The 19,902-nt window shown below is 41.0% G+C and overlaps 1 protein-coding gene across 3 annotated transcripts; it reads left to right on the forward strand.

Annotated features, from left to right (window-relative positions):
* The first annotated feature begins 703 nt into the window (after positions 1-703).
* Positions 704-19,540, forward strand: FETUB (fetuin B). Of its 3 annotated transcripts, XM_003256612.3 has the most exons (7): positions 704-1,008; positions 1,355-1,465; positions 2,792-2,879; positions 5,058-5,227; positions 6,345-6,446; positions 17,750-17,833; positions 18,795-19,540. In XM_003256612.3, exons 1-7 carry the CDS (start codon positions 784-786, stop codon positions 19,161-19,163), a joined length of 1,149 nt encoding a protein of 382 aa, XP_003256660.2. In that variant the 5' UTR covers positions 704-783; the 3' UTR covers positions 19,164-19,540. The 3 variants fall into 3 exon arrangements, with proteins under 3 accessions (XP_003256660.2, XP_004089755.2, XP_012366158.2); XM_004089707.3 differs by lacking the exon at positions 1,355-1,465 and having other exon boundaries at positions 784-1,008; positions 18,795-19,481; XM_012510704.2 differs by lacking the exons at positions 1,355-1,465; positions 2,792-2,879 and having other exon boundaries at positions 784-1,012; positions 18,795-19,481.
* Positions 19,541-19,902: the final 362 nt, after the last annotated feature.

The raw sequence follows: 19,902 nt of genomic DNA on the forward strand, positions 1-19,902 counted from the left end.
AAAGGCAAGAGTCCCAACCAATCTGTTGCCACCCACCTGCCCTTCAGTATCTTTCTTTTAGCAAGAGTATGGGGTTTTAGTCTCTTAATGAGTTTGCTTCCATACATATGCATAAAAGGAAGAATAGGCTTGAAATATGATGTGAGAACTTTTTATATCTCTTTGACTTTTTCCCCTTAAGTAAAGTCATTGTTTAAAAATAACTTAAATGATGATAAGTAGAACATTTTCCACCCAGATGGCCAAAGTGCTTAAGGAATCTCAACTGTGCTTCTGGCAGATGACTGTGGGGTTCAACCACCTCCCTGATCTAACAAGGGCTTTGCACACAGTGTCAGCCAGGAAGTCTAAATTCACCAAGCACTACTGGGATGTGAGATAACTATTAGAGTGGCCAAGGAGACTCCACAGCAAAGGTGCTAGGGGAGAGGGGGAGAATGGGACAGTCCTCCATATTCCTATTCAGGAGGGGACCTGCAAATCAGAATCTACTCATAAGAGCCTTGAACAAATGTTATGATTTCTTGGGAAACAGTTGGGAAACTTAAATTCGTTTGTATGTACAGGTGGATATGAGGTTGCTCAAGGGTCTAAGGTTAGAATCATTGGCAAATGCTATCCAAAGTACTGACTTAGGAAAATCCAAGTTCAGAATGCAAGGTGAACTTGGTTAGCCCTTCCAATTATAACAGAACTGCTCAAGTCTGCCTTAAAGAGCCTCACAAGCCAGCCAGTCCCTGCAGCTCCACAAACTGACCCATCCTGGGCCTTTTTCTCCGCAGAATGGGTCTGCTCCTTCCCCTGGCACTCTGCACCCTAGTCCTGTGCTGCAGAGCAATGTCTCCGTCCCAGCTGGCCCTCAACCCCTTGGCTCTGCTCTCCCGGGGCTGCAATGACTCAGATGTGCTGGCAGTTGCAGGCTTTGCCCTGAGGGACATTAACAAAGACAGAAAGGACGGCTATGTGCTGAGACTCAACCGAGTGAACGATGCCCAGGAATACAGACAGGCAAGTAGTGATGGTCCCCACTCTGGGGCAGGGATGTGGGCAAGCTGGAGAGACTGGCCAGGGTGAGGGAACCCAGAGACACATGTTGGCAGGTGTTTTCCATATTGGAAGCCCTGCCGAGAACTCTCCGTTCTCCTCTGCCAGGGTCAGCGACGATGCACTTATTGTTAGTAAAAACAAGTGTTAACAGTGATCCTACTCTGACACTTGTGTCAGATTTAATGGTTTACGGGGCATCTTCACAAGCATTCTTTGGCTTTCCCATGAAGCAGGGGTTTCTTCGTGCTGTCTTTCTGGGTTTTTGCTTCCTGTGAAATGTGTTGCATTTCTCTACCCCTTCCCACAGGATGGCCTGGGATCTCTGTTCTATCTCACACTGGATGTGCTAGAGACTGACTGCCATGTGCTCAGTAAGAAGGCATGGCAAGACTGTGGAATGAGGATATTTTCTGAATCGGTGAGTGCTTGTTTTTATAAACCAGTAAGGGCCCTAGGGAAAGCAAGTAGGTGTCCTCTTTCTACAGGGTCAAGGGTGCTCAATATCTGCCATCTTTTAAATGGCCCACTTTATAATCTCCTGGCAGGTGCCCATGAGCTTATTCTAATCCTCTAGACAGAACAAAGTTTAACTCATGAGAGGGGTTTCTGAGAAGTCCCACTGGGGTCATGCAGAACAGAATGAAAAAGTTGCCCCAAGTTGCGTTTTTACCTCCAAGACCTTCCGTTAGGCTCTGAACCGGTGTTTAAATTGTGAGAAAAAGACCTGAGGTGTGAATATTCTGGACGTGGGGTTAATGTAGCCTGCAGAAGTGATGGAGGTAGAGCTTTGTCTATTTGTTTTATTTTGCTTTGTTTTAATAAACACCGATGCCAGGTTTAAGGGGAGGAAAATGGATGACTTGCGGTATGAAAGCTCTCAGGGGTGCCGTGTAAGGATTTCCTGAAACCACAGAGCATAATAAAGGGCCTCAGAATTAATCTTCTAAAGATGATCATAGAAGAGACTTGAAAATAGATAATCCATTTCATTTCATTCTTAGTTATCCTGGGATGATTTTCATTAATTGATATAAAACTTTACAATGTAAGTGCAGAATAGTGATATAAGTGTTTAGAAGAAAACTATTTGATCAAGATATTTTTCCTAATCATGTAGCCAATTGGTCAAACTGTACCCAACTTGATTTTGAAAAGTGAATATCCTATTGTGAATTATATTTGTTATGGTGACACTAGCTACTAAAACACAGACACAAAAAGTGTATACTCACTCTAACATGATAGAATTTCATTTCTCACGCATGTAAAGTTGAAAGTAAAAGTTCCTGATTAGATGGGGGCTTTGCTCCAGGGGTGATTTGAGACCCAAGTTTATTCCATGCTCTGGCTCTAGACTCTGCAGCCTCAGCTCACGACTTCCATGGTTACCTGCTCATCTGCATCAAGCTGTGCACAGAGAAAGAGCACAGAGTACAGTGAGAACGTGGGAGACCCTTATGAGCCAGATCTGGAAATGGTTACACCTCACTTCTGCTCACCTTCCTGTGGTTAGAACTCCATTATACACAGTCACATCTGTTGGGGAGGCTGGGAAACATATTCTAGCTGTGTCCTAGGAAAAGGTTAAACAGTTTGATCATCAACTGCAGTTCCTCCCAGCCAAAACCACAGAATTTGATCTTAAGTTTCTAATTACTTTAAAATGTCTGACTTTAATTTTGGAGGTATTTTAAAAGCTCATAGTTGCATTCGCTATGTCATAAAATGTATTTGTTGGTTTCAGGTTTATGGTCAATGCAAAGCAATATTTTATATGAACAACCCAAGTAGAGTTCTCTATTTAGCTGCTTATAACTGTACTCTTCGCCCAGGTAAGAAATCACTATGATTTTGTTAGTTTTAATAAAGGATGGAAAAGAGTACTTAACCAGGGCTTTGCCAAGAATGTATAGGGTATCTCTCATTTTTATTTTCTGCTTATTCTTCATGCCAGTTTCTTAATATTTCCAGTACTTACCTCCTTACTGAAATTCATCCTATACTGCTCCTCTTCCCACAATTAATCTTACTAAATTACCTCTACATTTATATGCTGCATCAGATCTTACATTTTCAGTCTGACATAAATGGTATAATTTCTATGACTGTTCCCTCAGGCTTCCTTTCTTGCTATTGCTGCCATTATTTCCCAGACTACACCAACTCTTCACTCCATTCTACTGGATGCCACACTGTTTTCTGAACATGCACTGCACTTTCCAGTCTCTGCGTCTTGCTTGTACCTCTCCCTCTGCTGATCATGCCCTCCCCTGATGACCTCTGACCTTGGAACACACCTCTTCTTTAAGGACCACCACCACTTCTTCCACAGTGTTCTCTATTCTAGAAAGGAATGGTGCTTTTGTAATCTGCATTCCTATAAAACTTTGTCTAGACTACTCAGGGAACACATAATGCACTGCCTTGATTTGAGGATCGCATATCTTATATCATGTAGAATAGTTTCTCCTTTCTTCCTCCTGCTGCACCCTTCCTCAGTTCCCACCAAGTAGAAGGTGTCAATAATGCTGTTAAGTAAATAATTGGACTAGAAATGAGGCTGAAACTTAATGACACTTGAAATATGCACATGCATTCATTTGGGACCTTCCTTTTCTCAAGGGAAAGTCTTTGGAAAGAGAGCATCCACAGTGCGGGAAAACAGAATTTGGTCCCCTGTCGATCAACTACATGTGTGTCGCCCCCTGGTGGATCCTGTGCAAGTGTAGATTCTGATTCCATAGGTCTTGGTCAGGGCCTGAGATCCTACATCTCTAATAAGCTCCAGGAGATAAGAATGCTGCTGGTTGCTTTGGATAACAAGGCAAACGAGCAAACATTTTGTTAGGCACAGTTTAAGGTTCCTGGTTGTGAAGGCAAGATTCACAAAACAGCAAGTAGCAAACAGTCTCAGGACTTAAATGGAAGTCATAGGTATCAGAGCTACGGAAGGTCAGGAAGTGACAGGTGGTGATGATTCAGGAGTGACAAGCTGTGGCTGGAAGTCCTCCATTATCTCCACCAGTCCCCAAGTGCATGCAGATAAACACAGAATTTCTAAAAACAATGTGTTTGCTCTGCAAAAGCAGCTTCAAGATAAATTCTGTACCCTGACTTTCACACTAGGCTTACCGCCCTCAGCTCCTCCCAAACAGAAATCTGGCTGTACTTAATGTGATCATTCTACCCAGTCACACAGTGACTTGACCCTTTTTGTTTTCTGGCTCACTTGCATTTTTCTTCTTAAAAAATATTTAGTCTATTTTTTATTGATAAATAAGTTGTACCTATTTATGGCATATATAGTGATATTTCCATATATATACTGTATTGTGATCGGATTAAGTTATTAGTATATCCATCATCTCAAACCTTTATCACTTCCTTGTGTTGGGAACATTCAATATCCTTCTTCTAGCTATTTGAAATTTTATCTTATTGTTAACTATAGTCATCCTACAGTGGTCTAGAACACTAGAATTTATCCCCCTATCTAGCTGTAATTTTGTATCCTTTGACAGATCTCACTTGTATTTCTAACCAAACAGGGTGCACTTCCGCCTTCTACTATGCCATTCACTTATCCATTCATTCTACAAGCATTTACTAAGCACTTCCTATGTATCAAATATGATGTTCGGTGTTAGGAACTGAAAGATAAATAAGATATTGCAGTAATAAAATCCCAACCTCTGAAGACAGTCTACTTTATAGAGTCAATAATGAGAAAAGATAGTGAACTAGTTGGAGGAAAAGGTCCTATTTTAATATACTATATTACATGTCTTTGAACAAAATTCTCAGAGTAAATGTGTGTGAGGTAAAAACTTTGCTTTGCTTTGGTCTCTTTTTTAATTGTGAAAGTAATACATGGGCATTACAGAAAACACTGCTGACAGCTAACTTCTATTCCAGAAAGTGTCTTCCTCGCCCCATCCTTGCCTATTTACAGTCATATGATTTATTGAAAATTAATAATATTTAAAAACTTATGTTATTGGCATCAACAGTTTCAAAAGAAAAGATTTACATGATGTGCCCTGACTGCCCAAGCTCCACACCCACTGACTCTTCCAATCACCAAGTGCTGGAGGCTGCCACCGAGTCTCTTGCGAAATACAACAATGAGAACACATCCAAGCAGTATTCTCTCTTCAAAGTCACCAGGGCTTCTAGCCAGGTAAGGCTAAACTGCTCAAGCCAGTTACACAGTGTGTCTCATAACTGTTGCTGTAGGTTCCTAAGCTGGGAGGAGAATGTCAAGGCACTCATTTTGATTAGAACCAAAATACCTTTCTCTACTTTCCCCTCTTTGATAGACCTGATGCCCATTCTATCATGTTTCAGTTTCTAAGTGATTCCATGGCATTTCTACAAGAGGCAGGTGGCTTGATTTTGCTTCCCTAACCTTAAGGCAAGAAGAAAAATGAACTCTTAGTCTCCTTGGGGGATTGTCCATAGGTTCACCACTTACTGCTGTATTCTCAAATGTGACTGATCATGGACCATTTTACAACATAACTTTTACTCTATTTTAAGGCCTAGAGTGGGTGTTGAATTGTATGGATTAGGGAAAATGAAGGCTCATTTGTATTCAGATTATGTTGATTTCTTTCCTTCTTTCTATTTCTTTCTTTCCTTTTATTTTTTGAGACAGAGACACTCCTTTCTTTCTCTCTCTCTTTTTATTTTTGAGACAGAGACACTCCTTTCTTTCTTTCTCTCTTTCTCTCTCTCTTTCTTTCTATTTTTTGAGACAGAGACACTCTGTCACCCAGTGTGAACTCAAGCAGTCCTCCTACCTCAGCCTCTCAAGTAGCTGAGACTCCAGGTGCATACCACCACACCTGGCTAATTTTTTATATTTTGTAGAGACTGGGTCTCACTGTGTTGCACAGGCTGGTCTCGAACTCCTGAACTCAAAACAATCCACCCGTCTCGGCCTCCCAAAGTGCCGGGATTACAGGCATGAACCACTGTACCTGGCCTGATATTTCTTTCATAAGCAGAAAAATCTAAAAGTCAATTCTACATAAGGAAAAATAAACAAATCAAAAGAAGGTGTTTAGGGCCCATTCAAATCTTAAAGAAGGGAAGAAAGGTGTGAGATTGTTTTCTTAATAACTAAATCATGGTACATAGTTTGATCAGTGTGGGGATTTGCGGAACAACAGATATGTGCCTTGACAATGCCTCTGGTGACATATTGTTTCTGTAGATATAATGCTGCCAAACCTGGGTCTTTTCCCCAGGCAGAAATGTTTGATTTTTATGTCTCAACTCGTGTCTCATAACAGTGGGTGGTTGGCCCTTCTTACTTTGTGGAATACTTAATTAAAGAATCACCGTGTACCAAATCCCAGGCCAGCAGCTGTTCACTTCAGTCCTCCGACTCTGTGGTGAGTTTTCCTGAATGTCTTCATAATTTGAGTATTCACAGATCATCTCTAAGTGTTTGTGGAGCATAAATTACATATGAGGTGTCATAAGGCATGAGATGCTTTTCTTCCCCTCAAGGAGCATCTGACTAGTTAGAGATTAGACAGATCCAGACTGCATTCAATTGTAAGTGCAATTTTCATCAGTAGATGCAAAAGTGATTATATAGAGCTATAAAATATAGACATCTCAGTGATGGGTAATGGCCCTGCTTTGGTCTAACACAGTCCAGTTGCGTTTGTAATACAGCATGGTGTTCCATTCCTTGGACCACTCTTTAAGGACAAAGTCAAATAGGCCTTCATTCAAAGAGGCATCCAAGAAGGAAAGTATGCCTTGAAGCCATCTGAAACACACCTGGTGGGAATTTAACTTGGCACGATGTGTTGGAGTGCAACTGGGCAAAATGCACCAAAATACTTTTCCTCTCATTTACTTACGGTAACAGCTTTATTAAGAAATAATTCGAGGGTGGAGCCAAGATGGCCGAATAGGAACAGCTCCGGTCTCCAGCTCCCAGCCCCAGCGACACAGAAGACGGGTGATTTCTGCATTTCTGCTTGAGGTACCGGTTTCATCTCAGTAGGGAGTGCCTAACAGTGGGTGCAGGACAGTCGGTGAAGCGCACTGTGCGCGAGCCGAAGCAGGGCGAGGCATTGACTCACTTGGGAAGCGCAAGGGGTCTGGGAGTTCCCTTTCCTAGTCAAAGAAAGGGGAAGCAGACGGCACCTGGAATATCGGGTCAGTCCCATCCTAATACTGCGCTTTTCCAACGGGCCTGGAAAACGGCACACTAGGAGATTGTGTCCCGCACCTGGCTCGGAGGGTCCTATGCCCACGGAGTCTCGCTAATTGCTAGCACAGCAGTCTGAGATCAAGCTGCGAGGCGGCAGCGAGGCTGGGGGAGGGGCGCCCGCCATTGCCCAGGCTTGCTTAGGTAAACAAAGCAGCCAGGAAGCTCGAACTGGGTGGAGCCCACTACAGCTCAAGGAGGCCTGCCTGCCTCTGTAGGCTCCACCTCTGGGGGCAGGGCACAGACAAACCAAAACTCTGCAAGAACTTCCACAGACTTAAATGTCCCTGTCTGACTGACAGCTTTGAAGAGAGTAGTGGTTCTCCCAGCACGCAGCTGGAGATCTGAGAACGGTCAGACTGCCTCCTAAAGTGGGTCCCTCACCCCTGAGCAGCCTAACTGGGAGGCACCCCCCCAGCAGGGACAGACTGACACCTCATTCAACCCGGTACTTCTCTGAGACAAAACTTTCAGAGGAACTATCAGACAGCTGAATTTGTGGTCTCACGAAAATCCGCTGTTCTGCAGCCACCGCTGCTGACACCCAGCCAAAAAGGGTCTGAAGTGCACCTCTAATAAACTCCAACAGACCTGCAGCTGAGGGTCCTGTCTGGTAGAAGGAAAACTAACAAACAGAAAGGACATCCACACCAAAAACCCATCTGTACATCACCATCATCAAAGACAAAAAGTAGATAAAACCACAAAGATGGGGAAAAAACAGACCAAAAAAACTGGAAACTCTAAAAAACAGAGCACCTCTCCTCCTCCAAAGGAACGCAGTTCCTCACCAGCAACGGAACAAAGCTGGATGGAGGATGACTTTGATGAGTTGAGAGAAGAAGGCTTCAGAAGATCAAACTACTCTGAGCTACGAGAGGAAATTCAAAACAACAGCAAAGAAGTTAAAAACTTTGAAAAAAAATTAGAAGAATGGATAACTAGAATAACCAATGGAGAGAAGGGCTTCAAGGAGCTGATGGAGCTGAAAGCCAAATTTCGAGAACTACGCGAAGATTGCAGAAGCCTCAGTAGCAGATGCGATCAACTGGAAGAAAGGGTATCGCTGATGGAAGATGAAATGAATGAAATGAAGAGAGAAGGGAAGTTTAGAGAAAAAAGGATAAAAAGAAATGAACAAAGCCTCCAAGAAATTTGGGACTATGTGAAAAGACCAAACCTACCTCTGATTGGTGTACCTGAAAATGATGGGGAGAATGGAACCAAGTTGGAAAACACTCTGCAAGATATTATCCAGGAGAACTTCCCCAATCTAGCAAGGCAGGCCAGCATTCAGATTCAGGAAATACAGAGAACGCCACAAAGATACTCCTCGAGAAGGGCAACTCCAAGACACGTTATTGTCAGATTCACCAAAGTTGAAATGAAAGAAAAAATGTTAAGGGCAGCCAGAGAGAAAGGTTGGGTTACCCACAAAGGGAAGCCCATCAGACTAACAGCTGATCTCTCAGCAGAAACTCTACAAGCCAGAAGAGAGTGGGGGCCGATATTCAACATTCTTAAAGAAAATAATTTTCAACCCAGAATCTCCTATCCCGCCAAACTAAGCTTCATAAGTGAAGGAGAAATAAAACACTTTACAGACAAGCAAACGCTGAGTGATTTTGTCACCACCAGGCCTGCCCTAAAAGAGCTCCTGAAGGAAGCACTAAACATGGAAAGGAACAACCGGTACCAGCCACTGCAAAAACATGCCAAATTGTAAAGACCATCGAGACTAGGAAGAAACTATAGCAACTAACGAGCAAAATAACCAACTAACATCATAATGACAGGATCAGATTCACACATAACAATATTAACGTTAATGTAAATGGGCTAAATGCTCCAATCAAAAGACACAGACTGGCAAACTGGATAAGGAGTCAGGACCCATCAGTGTGCTGTATTCAGGAAACCCATCTCACGTGCAGAGACACACATAGACTCAAAATAAAGGGATGGAGGAAGATCTATCAAGCAACTGGAAAACAAAAAAAGGCAGGGGTTGCAATCCTAGTCTCTGATAAAATAGACTTTAAACCAACAAAGATCAAAAGAGACAAAGAAGGCCATTACATAATGGTAAAGGGATCAATTCAACAAGAAGAGCTAACTATCCTAAATATATATGCACCCAACACAGGAGCACCCAGATTCATAAAGCAAGTCCTGAGTGACCTACAAAGGGACTTAAACTCCCACACAATAATAATGGGAGATTTTAACACCCCACTGTCAGCATTAGACAGATCAACGAGACAGAAAGTTAACAAGGATATCCAGGAATTGAACTCAGCTCTACATAAAGTGGACCTAATAGACATCTACAGAACTCTCCACCCCAAGTCAACAGAATATACATTTTTTTCAGCACCACACCACACCTATTCCAAAATTGACCACATAGTTGGAAGTAAAGCTCTCCTCAGCAAATGTAAAAGAACAGAAATTATAACAAACTGTCTCTCAGACCACAGTGCAATCAAACTAGAACTCAGGATTAAGAAACTCACTCAAAACTGCTCTACTACATGGAAACTGAACAACCTGCTCCTGAATGACTATTGGGTACATAATGAAATGAAGGCAGAAATAAAGATGTTCTTTGAAACCAAGGAGAACAAAGACACAACATACCAGAATCTCTGGGACACATTCAAAGCAGTGTGTAGAGGGAAATTTATAGCACTAAATGCCCACAAGAGAAAGCAGGAAAGATCCAAAATTGACTCCCTAACATCACAATTAAAAGAACTAGAAAAGCAAGAGCAAACACATTCAAAAGCTAGCAGAAGGCTAGAAATAACTAAAATCAGAGCAGAACTGAAGTAAATAGAGACACAAAAAACCCTTCAAAAAATTAATGAATCCAGGAGCTGGTTTTTTGAAAAGATCAACAAAATTGATGGACCACTAGCAAGACTAATAAAGAAGAAAAGAGAGAAGAATCAAATAGATGCAATAAAAAACGAAAAAGGGGATATCACCACCGATCCCACAGAAATACAATCTACCATCAGAGAATACTACAAACACCTCTACGCAAATAAACTAGAAAATCTAGAAGAAATGGATAAATTCCTCGACAAATACACCCTCCCAAGACTAAACCAGGAAGAAGTTGAATCTCTGAATAGACCAATAACAGGTTCTGAAATTGTGGCAATAGTCAATAGCTTACCAACCAAAAAGAGTCCAGGACCTGATGGATTCACAGCTGAATTCTACCAGAGGTACAAGGAGGAACTGGTACCATTCCTTCTGAAACTATTCCAATCGATAGAAAAAGAGGGAATCCTCCCTAACACATTTTATGAAGCCAGCATCGTCCTGATACCAAAACCTGGCAGAGACATAACCAAAAAAGAGAATTTCAGACCAATATCCTTGAAGAACATTGATGCAAAAATCCTCAATAAAATACTGGCAAACCGAATCCAGCAGCACATCAAAAAGCTTATCCACCATGATCAAGTGGGCTTCATCCCTGGGATGCAAGGCTGGTTCAACATACGCAAATCAATAAATGTAATCCACATATAAACAGAACCAAAGACAAAAACCACATGATTATCTCAATAGATGCAGAAAAGGCCTTTGACAAAATTCAACAACCCTTCATGCTAAAAACTCTCAATAAATTAGGTATTGATGGGACGTATCTCAAAATAATAAGAGCTATCTACGACAAACCCACAGCCAATATCATACTGAATGGGCAAAAACTGGAAGCATTCCCTCTGAAAACTGGCACAAGACAGGGATGCCCTCTCTCACCCTCCTATTCAACATAGTGCTGGAAGTTCTGGCCAGAGCAATCAGGCAGGAGAAGGAAATAAAAGGTATTCAATTAGGAAAAGAGGAAGTCAAATTGTCCCTGTTTGCAGATGACATGATTGTATATCTAGAAAACCCCATCATCTCAGCCCAAAATCTCCTTAAGCTGATTAGCAATTTCAGCGAAGTCTCAGGATACAAAATTAATGTACAAAAATCACAAGCATTCTTGTACACCAATAACAGACAAACAGAGAGCCAAATCATGAGTGAACTCCCATTCACATTGCTTCAAAGAGAATAAAATACCTAGGAATCCAACTTACAAGGGATGTGAAGGACCTCTTCAAGGAGAACTACAAACCACTGCTCAATGAAATAAAAGAGGATACAAACAAATGGAAGAACATTCCATGCTCATGGGTTGGAAGAATCAATATCGTGAAAATGGCCATACTGCCCAAGGTAATTTATAGATTCAATGCCATCCCCATCAAGCTACCAATGACTTTCTTCACAGAATTGGAAAAAACTACTTTAAAGTTCATATGGAACCAAAAAAGAGCCCGCATCGCCAAGTCAATCCTAAGCCAAAAGAACAAAGCTGGAGGCATCACGCTACCTGACTTTAAACTATACTACAAGGCTACAGTAACCAAAACAGCATGGTACTGGTACCACAACAGAGACATAGATCAATGGAACAGAACAGAGCCCTCAGAAATGATGCCGCATAGCTACAACTATCTGATCTTTGACAAACCTGACAAAAACAAGAAATGGGGAAAGGATTCCCTATTTAATAAATGGTGCTGGGAAAACTGGCTAGCCATATGTAGAAAGCTGAAACTGGATCCCTTCCTTACACCTTATACAAAAATTAATTCAAGATGGATTAAAGACTTATATGTTAGACCTAAAACCATTAAAATCCTACAAGAAAACCTAGGCAATACCATTCAGGACATAGGCGTGGGCAAGGACTTCATGTCAAAACACCAAAAGCAATGGCAACAAAAGCCAAAATCGACAAATGGGATCTCATTAAACTAAAGAGCTTCTGCACAGCAAAAGAAACTATCATCAGAATGAACAGGCAACCTACAGAATGGGAGAAAATTTTTGCAACCTACTCATCTGACAAAGGGCTAATATCCAGAATCTACAATGAACTCAAACAAATTTACAAGAAAAAAACAAACAACCCCATCAAAAAGTGGGCAGAGGACATGAACAAACACTTCTCAAAAGAAGACATTTATGCAGCCAGAAAACACATAAGAAATGCTCATCATCACTGGCCATCAGAGAAATGCAAATCAAAACCACAGTGAGATACCATCTCACACCAGTTAGAATGGCCATCGTTAAAAAATCAGGAAACAACAGGTGCTGGAGAGGATGTGGAGAAATAGGAACACTTTTACACTGTTGGTGGGACTGTAAACTAGTTCAACCATTGTGGAAGTCAGTGTGGCGATTCCTCAGGGATCTCGAACTAGAAATACCATTTGACCCAGCCATCCCATTACTGGGTATATACCCAAAGGACTATAAATCATGCTGCTATAAAGACACATGCACACGTATGTTTATTGTGGCACTATTCACAATAGCAAAGAGTTGGAACCAACCCAAATGTCCAACAACGATAGACTGGATTAAGAAAATGTGGCACATATACACCATGGAATACTATGCAGCCATAAAAAATGATGAGTTCGTGTCCTTTGTAGGGACATGGATGAAACTGGAAAACATCATTCTCAGTAAACTATCGCAAGGACAAAAAACCAAACACCGCATGTTCTCCCTCATAGGTGGGAATTGAACAATGAGAACTCATGGACACAGGAAGGGGAACATCACACTCCGGGGACTGTTGTGGGGTGGGGGGAGGGGGGAGGGACAGCATTAGGAGATACACCTAATGCTAAATGACGAGTTAATGGGTGCAGGAAATCAACATGGCACATGGATACATATGTAACAAACCTGCACATTGTGCACATGTACCCTAAAACCCTAAAGTATAATTAAAAAAAAAGAAAAAATAATTAAAAAAAAAAAGAAATAATTCATACATTGTAAAATTCATCCGTTTAAGGTATACAGTTCAGTAATTTTTAATATGTTCACAGAGTTGTGCCACCATCACCACTTTCTTATTTTAGGATATTTTCATCAGCCTCAAAAGAAACCTCATGCCCACTAACAGTCATTCCCCATTGCCACCTTACCAAGTCCCTGGAAACCACTTACCTACTTTCTGTTTCTATGGCTTTGCCTATTCTGGACATTTCATATAAATGGAATCATACAGCATATGGTCTTTTGTGTCTGGCTTCTTTCACTTAGCATAGTGTTCTCAAAGCTTCTCCATCTATAAATAGATGCAGTTTTACCTCTTCCTTAGCAAATAATATTTTATTGCATAGATATTGTTTATTGTTTATCCATCTATCAGTTGATAGACATTTGAGTTGTTCCTGCTATGAACAAGTGTACAAGTTTTTATGTACATATGTGTTTCCATTTCTCTTGAGCATATACCTCAGAGTGGAGTTTTTGTCATATGAAAAACAACAACAATGAAAAACGCTCCATGTTTACCCCTTTCACTGCTATACTGTTTTCCACTGTGAATGCATCAGTTTTGCAATCCCATCAGCAATGTATGAGGGTTTCAATTTCTCCACATCTTTGCCAATACCTATTATGATCTTTCTTTTGGTTATAGCCATCCTACTGGGCATGAATTGGTATCTCATCATGATTTTTATTTGCATTTTCCTAATAACTAATGATGTTGAGCATCTTTAAATGTGTTTATTATCCATTAGTAGGTTTTCTTTGGAAAAATGTCTACACAAATCATTTGCCCACCTAAAATCCAGTTGTTTATCTTTTCATTGTTGAATAATAAGAGTCTTTACATAGGATACAATGTCCTTATCAGATATATATTTTTAAGTATTTTTCTCTCATTCTCTGGGTTGTCTATTCATTTTCTTGACAATGTTCTTTGAAATACAGAAGTTTTAAATTTTGATGAAGTTCTATTTATATATATTTTTTCTTATTTTGAATGTGCTTTTAATGTATATCTAAGAAACCATTCCCTAATCCATAATCACCAAGATTTACATCTGTAAAAATGCAAGGAATCCAGAATGCCAAAATAATTTTGAACAACAACAAAAAAAATAGGAAGACATACTTCCCAAACTCAAAACTTACTACAAAGCTACAGTATTTAAGACAGTGTCTTGGTGGTATAAGAATGATATGTAGATCGGCCGGGCGCGGTGGCTCATGCTTGTAATCCCAGCACTTTGGGAGGCCAAGGCGGGCGGAGCACGAGGTCAGGAGATCGAGACCACGGTGAAACCCCGTCTCTACTAAAAATACAAAAAAAAAAATTAGCCAGGCGTGGTGGCGGGTGCCTGTAGTCTCAGCTACTCGGAGAGGCTGAGGCAGGCGAATGGCGTGAACCCAGGAGGCGGAGCTTGCAGGGAGCCGAGATCGCGCCACTGCACTCCAGCCTGGGCAACAGAGCGAGACTCCATCTCAAAAAAAAAAAAAGAATAATATGTAGATCAATGGAATAAAATTGAAAGTAAAGAAATAAGCCCCTATATGTAGGCCTATGACACATTTTGAGTTTTTGTACATGGTGTGAGGCAGGGAGTTCAACTTCATTCTTTTGCATGTGAACATCCAATTTTTCCAGCACTATTTGTTAAAAAGTCTATTCTTTCCCCCATGTAGTTGTCTTGGCATACTTCTTGGAGATCAATTGACTGTAAATGTAAGAGTTTATTTCTTTAATCTCAATTTTATTCCATTGATCTACACTTCTAAGCTTATACCAGTATAACACTGTCTTGAATACTATATAGCTTTGTAGTAAGTTTTGAGATTGGAACATTTAAGTCCTCCTATTTTGTTCTTCTTGTTCAAGATTGCTTTGGGTATCCTGGATGCCTTGAATTTTCATACTGACTTTAGGACCAGTTTGTCAATTTCTATTTTTAAAAAGGCAGTTGGAAATTTGATACATTTGATTGCATTGAATCTGTACATCAACGTCAAAATTACTCTCATCTTAACAATATTAAGTTTTCAAATCCATGAATATGTGGTATCTTCCCATTTGTTTAGAATTCATTTAATTTCTTTCAACGAAGTTTTATAGTTTTCAGTGTACAAACCTTTCATTTATTTTGGTCAATTTACTCTTCGAATATTTTGTTCTCTTTGATGCTAATGTAATGAAACTGTCTTCTTAATTTCATTTTTGGATTGTTCATTGAAAGTGTGTAGAAAGACAATTGATTTTTTATATTGATCTGATGTCCTATAACCTTGAACTCATTTATTAGTTCTAATAGTTTGCTAGTGGATTTCTTAGGATTTTCTATATGATCATGTTACCCGAAAAGAGATAGCTTTTTACTTCTCCCTTTTAAATCTGGATGCCACATGTGTTCCCAGCCTCTAGGGCTCACATATTCAGCACACTTATAAACTCCCTTTGTGATCCACTCTAGTGTCAGCACCAGGTAGGCCTATGAACTTTGGTAGCTCAGCAAATCCTAGCTAGGGTGGAGTGGCCAGGTCTCCTTGGTGCAAGTACCTGCAGTTTCTCCAGAAGGTTCTCTGAGAGCCCTTCCTCTTTGTGACTTGGTGATGAACAGAAGGAAAAGGCTGAAGCACCTTTCCCCAGACACTTCATACTTTAATGGATTTTCCCACTTTAAGGAATTTCTAGTCTTTTTTTCATATGCTCTGGAGCTGAGTGACAGAGTAATATTTAGGCAATCTGTTTAGACATTTTTTTTCTTTTTGTAGATTTAGGGATACAAGTGCAGTTTTCTTACATGAATATATTGCATAGCGGTGAAATCTGGGCTTTTAATGTATCCATCATCCAAATAATGTACATTGTATTCAGGGTGGTTTTTTTTTTCTTTTTTTGAGACAGAATCTTACTCTGTCATCCAGGCTGGAGTGCAGTGGTGCAATCTCAGCTTACTGCAAACGTCCACCTCCTGGATTCAAGCGATTCTCCTACCTCAGCCTCCCAAGTAGCTGGGACTACAGGCACCTGCCACCTAGCCTGGCTAATTTTTGTATTTTTAGTAGAGACAGTTTTCACCATGTTGACCAGGCTGGTCTCGAACTCCTGACCTCAAGTGATCTGCCTGCCTCAGCCTCCCAAAGTGCTGGGATTACAGGCGTGAGCCACCGCGCCCAGCTCAGGTTGGTATTTCATCCCTCACCACCCTCCCAACTTTTGGAGTCTTCAGTGTCTGTTACTCCACTTTGTGTCCATGTATACCCTTTCTTTAGCTTCCACTTTTAAGTGAGAACATGTGGTTTTTGGCTTTCTGTTTCTAAGTCATTTCACTTAGGATAATGGCCTCCAGTTCCATCCATGTTGATGCAAGGGACATGATACCATTCTTTTTTATAGCTGAGTGGTATTCCATGGTGTGTGTGTGTGCACACAGTTTAATCTAATCACCCATTGATGGACACAACATCGGCTTCACATATTTGCTATTATGAATAGTGCTGTGATAAACATACAAGTGCAGTTGTCTTTTTCTTATAGTAGTTTCTTTTTTGGCGGGGGTGGGGGGTAGATAGCCAGTTGTGGGATTGCTGGATCAAATGGTAGTTCTATTTTTAGTTTATTTTTAGACAAATTTAGTAAATTTTATGTGGATATACTTAAGAGCTCTTTTTTAGAAATTGAGGCAACATTTTATTGTAACATTCTGTTTATGCTTGAAAATGTACATACGGTATAGACTCTAAAATTCCTCTTCTAGGAATTTATCCTAAGGAAGTAACTAGGAATACATGAAAATATATAGCTTCAATGTTTAAACAACAGAAAAATTAGATTCAATCTAGCTGTCCAACAAAAGAGAGCTTGTTAAACATCATAGAGGAATACTAGGTAGCCATTATTTTAAAAACCCTAGAAGACCATTCAGTGCCATAAGAGGATTTTTACAATATATTGTTAAGTGACAAAATAGAGTTATAAAGTGATATATATATAATATGACTCTATTTTGTAGAAGAAAAATGTATATGCATAGGAAAAAAAGACTGGAAGAAAAGAAATCAAATCACTGCAGGTAACAAATATATTTCATGCAATTTACAGGTCTTTATTTTCTTTTGTTTATCTATATTCTAACTATTACATTTGTAATAAGGAAACAAAGCTACTTCACTTTTAAGTAAAGAGAAATTTAAGGAGCTGAGAGTGGTTTTATCTGAGAAGAGAAATCTCAGGTGGAACATACTTAAAGAGCTGCTACATAAAAGATGAAAACACATTTTCTAATTGACCCAAGGGTAGAACTAAGGCCAAGAGGTAGAAGTTGTATAGACATAACTTTCCACTCAACACAAAGAATTTTTTTTAATAAACAGAGTTTCATTCCTCAAGAAATACTCAGTTTCTCATTATTGGAGGTAATTTAGCCTAATTTGGATGATTTCTTGGTAGGGGTGATCTAGAAAGAATTGACTCAGAGTCTACCTGTTACATAGTAGAAGCATAAAAATGTTGATTGGCTGTGTATCTATACAAGTAGAAAGCTAGTTGATTTCCATCTGTGATCACTGGTAATACTCACATAACATTGTATTTTCTCTGTCTTTTAGCCTGTTGGTCTTTGCAAAGGTTGTCTGACTCGAACACACTGGGAAAAGTTTGTCTCTGTGACTTGTGACTTTTTTGAATCACAGGTATTTTTCAATCTAATTGCCTGTCTTTCTGTGAAGAAGAGCATATTATCGATAGTTACCTGCCACTACCTTACCCCCTCCTCTGATTTTCCCAGCCACCTTGCTGACCACTTTCCGCAGGCTACGCTGAGGCCACACCCACAGGATAGCTAGTCAAAGACCTGTTATGCCTTGTTTCAGTCACAATGTGGTCCTGCAGAATAAGCAAGACAAATTCAGAAACAGGGAACTGCTGGCTTGGATGTGATTTAACCCTCTGAGACATTAAATCCAGTGTCCCAAAGAAACCTTACCTCAAGCCACAGGGAGAAGTTATTTCCATGAAAATATTCAATCCCTTTCCAGAAGTGTTTATTGTGCACTTATTATAAGGTAGCCTGGTATATTTGAGAGGTAGTTTATATTTGAGGTATATTTGTGCCTGGTATATTTGAGGCAGTTGAAACAGGACACTTGGGATCCAGTTTTGCTCTGGTACTTGTGAGCTGTGTAACAGGCACATACTTACCTGTTTGAGTTTTGGTTGCCTCATTTATAAAATGGGATTGCAACACTGCATCATTCAGATCCCTGTGAGAAGCAAGTGAAAGGACCTGAATGAAGGGTGCTGTACAAGGCCTGGTGCACAATAAACAAGCAAGGAAAGGCACCTGCTGCTTCCACTACTGGGAACAGAAAGATAGCTTGCTGGAGACTTCGAGTGAGTCATTGAACCTCTCTGGGCCATTATTCAGCTCTGAAATTGTGAGACTCGCAGTGTCACAGACAAGCTTCTACAGGTTTTGGTTCCCCCTGGCCCTTATCTGTTTTGTTTTTTAACCCTTTCACCAGGAGGCCCATCCCTCTACCTAGTCTCCCTTTGAAATGTTCCAACAGAAAGGCACAGATCAGCTTAGGCTGGTACTAGACATGGGAGGACTTTCCCTGTGGAACTCTGCATTCAAAAATGTTCTCATTCCAGGCTCCAGCCACTGGAAGTGAAAGCTCTGCTGTTAACCAGAAACCTACAAACCTTCCCAAGATGGGAGAACTCCAGCAGAAAAACACACCCCCCACAGAGTCCCCCTCCAAAGCGGGGCCAAGAGGATCTGTCCAATATCTTCCTGACTTGGATGATAAAAATTCCCAGGAAAAGGGCCCTCAGGAGGCCTTTCCGGTGCATCTGGACCTAACCACGAATCCCCAGGGAGAAACCCTGGATCTTTCCTTCCTCTTCCTGGAGCCTATGGAGGAGAAGCTGGTTGTCCTGCCTTTCCCCAAAGAAAAAGCACGCACTGCTGAGTGCCCAGGGCCAGCCCAGAATGCCAGCCCTCTTGTCCTTCCGCCGTGAGAATCACACAGAGCCTTCTGCAGGGGTATGGTGTGCCACATGGGATGGGAGGCGATGGGGACGATGGACAGAGACAGAGCGTGCACACGTAGAGTGGCTAATGAAGGATGCCTTTTTGACTCTTCTTGGTCTCAGCCTGTTGACTGGGATTGGAAATAATGAGACTGAACTCTCGGCTTGGGCAGCACTCTAGCCTGTACACTGCCTTGTACACTGGGCTGCATCGCCCCCTAAACTGAGCAGTCTCATACCATGGAGAGATGCCTCTCTTATGTCTTCAGCCACTCACTTATAAAGATACTTATCTTTTCAGCAGTATATATGTGCTCAAATCTCAGCATGAAAGCATTGCATGAGTAAAGATACTTTCCCTCACACCAGGAGGCATGAGCAACTAATGCCCAGCACAGTTTCAGTCCCTAAATTCCCTTTAATTCCAGGACAGGTATTAGCTGTGCAGGGTCCATACCATTTCCAACCCTCTACCTCTTTTCATCTGTCTGGAAGTCTCCAGGTCTCAACAGTGGTGTAATTCACTTACAGCTGGGGGCACATGGAAGAGAAGTACACATGTGGCCTGTGCTAGACACTGTGGGAGCAGCAGACTGTGACAGTTCTCATCACTGTTACAATTTCTCCAGGACAGATAGAGGAGGGCCCATCGCAGCATTCAATTGCAGTCTACGTTTTCCATCTTTCAAACACTGCAGGACCAATTTCCCCTCATTCAGTAATACAT

The sequence above is a fragment of the Nomascus leucogenys genome, chromosome 11, assembly GCF_006542625.1.
Source record: "Nomascus leucogenys isolate Asia chromosome 11, Asia_NLE_v1, whole genome shotgun sequence".
NCBI lineage: Eukaryota > Metazoa > Chordata > Mammalia > Primates > Hylobatidae > Nomascus > Nomascus leucogenys.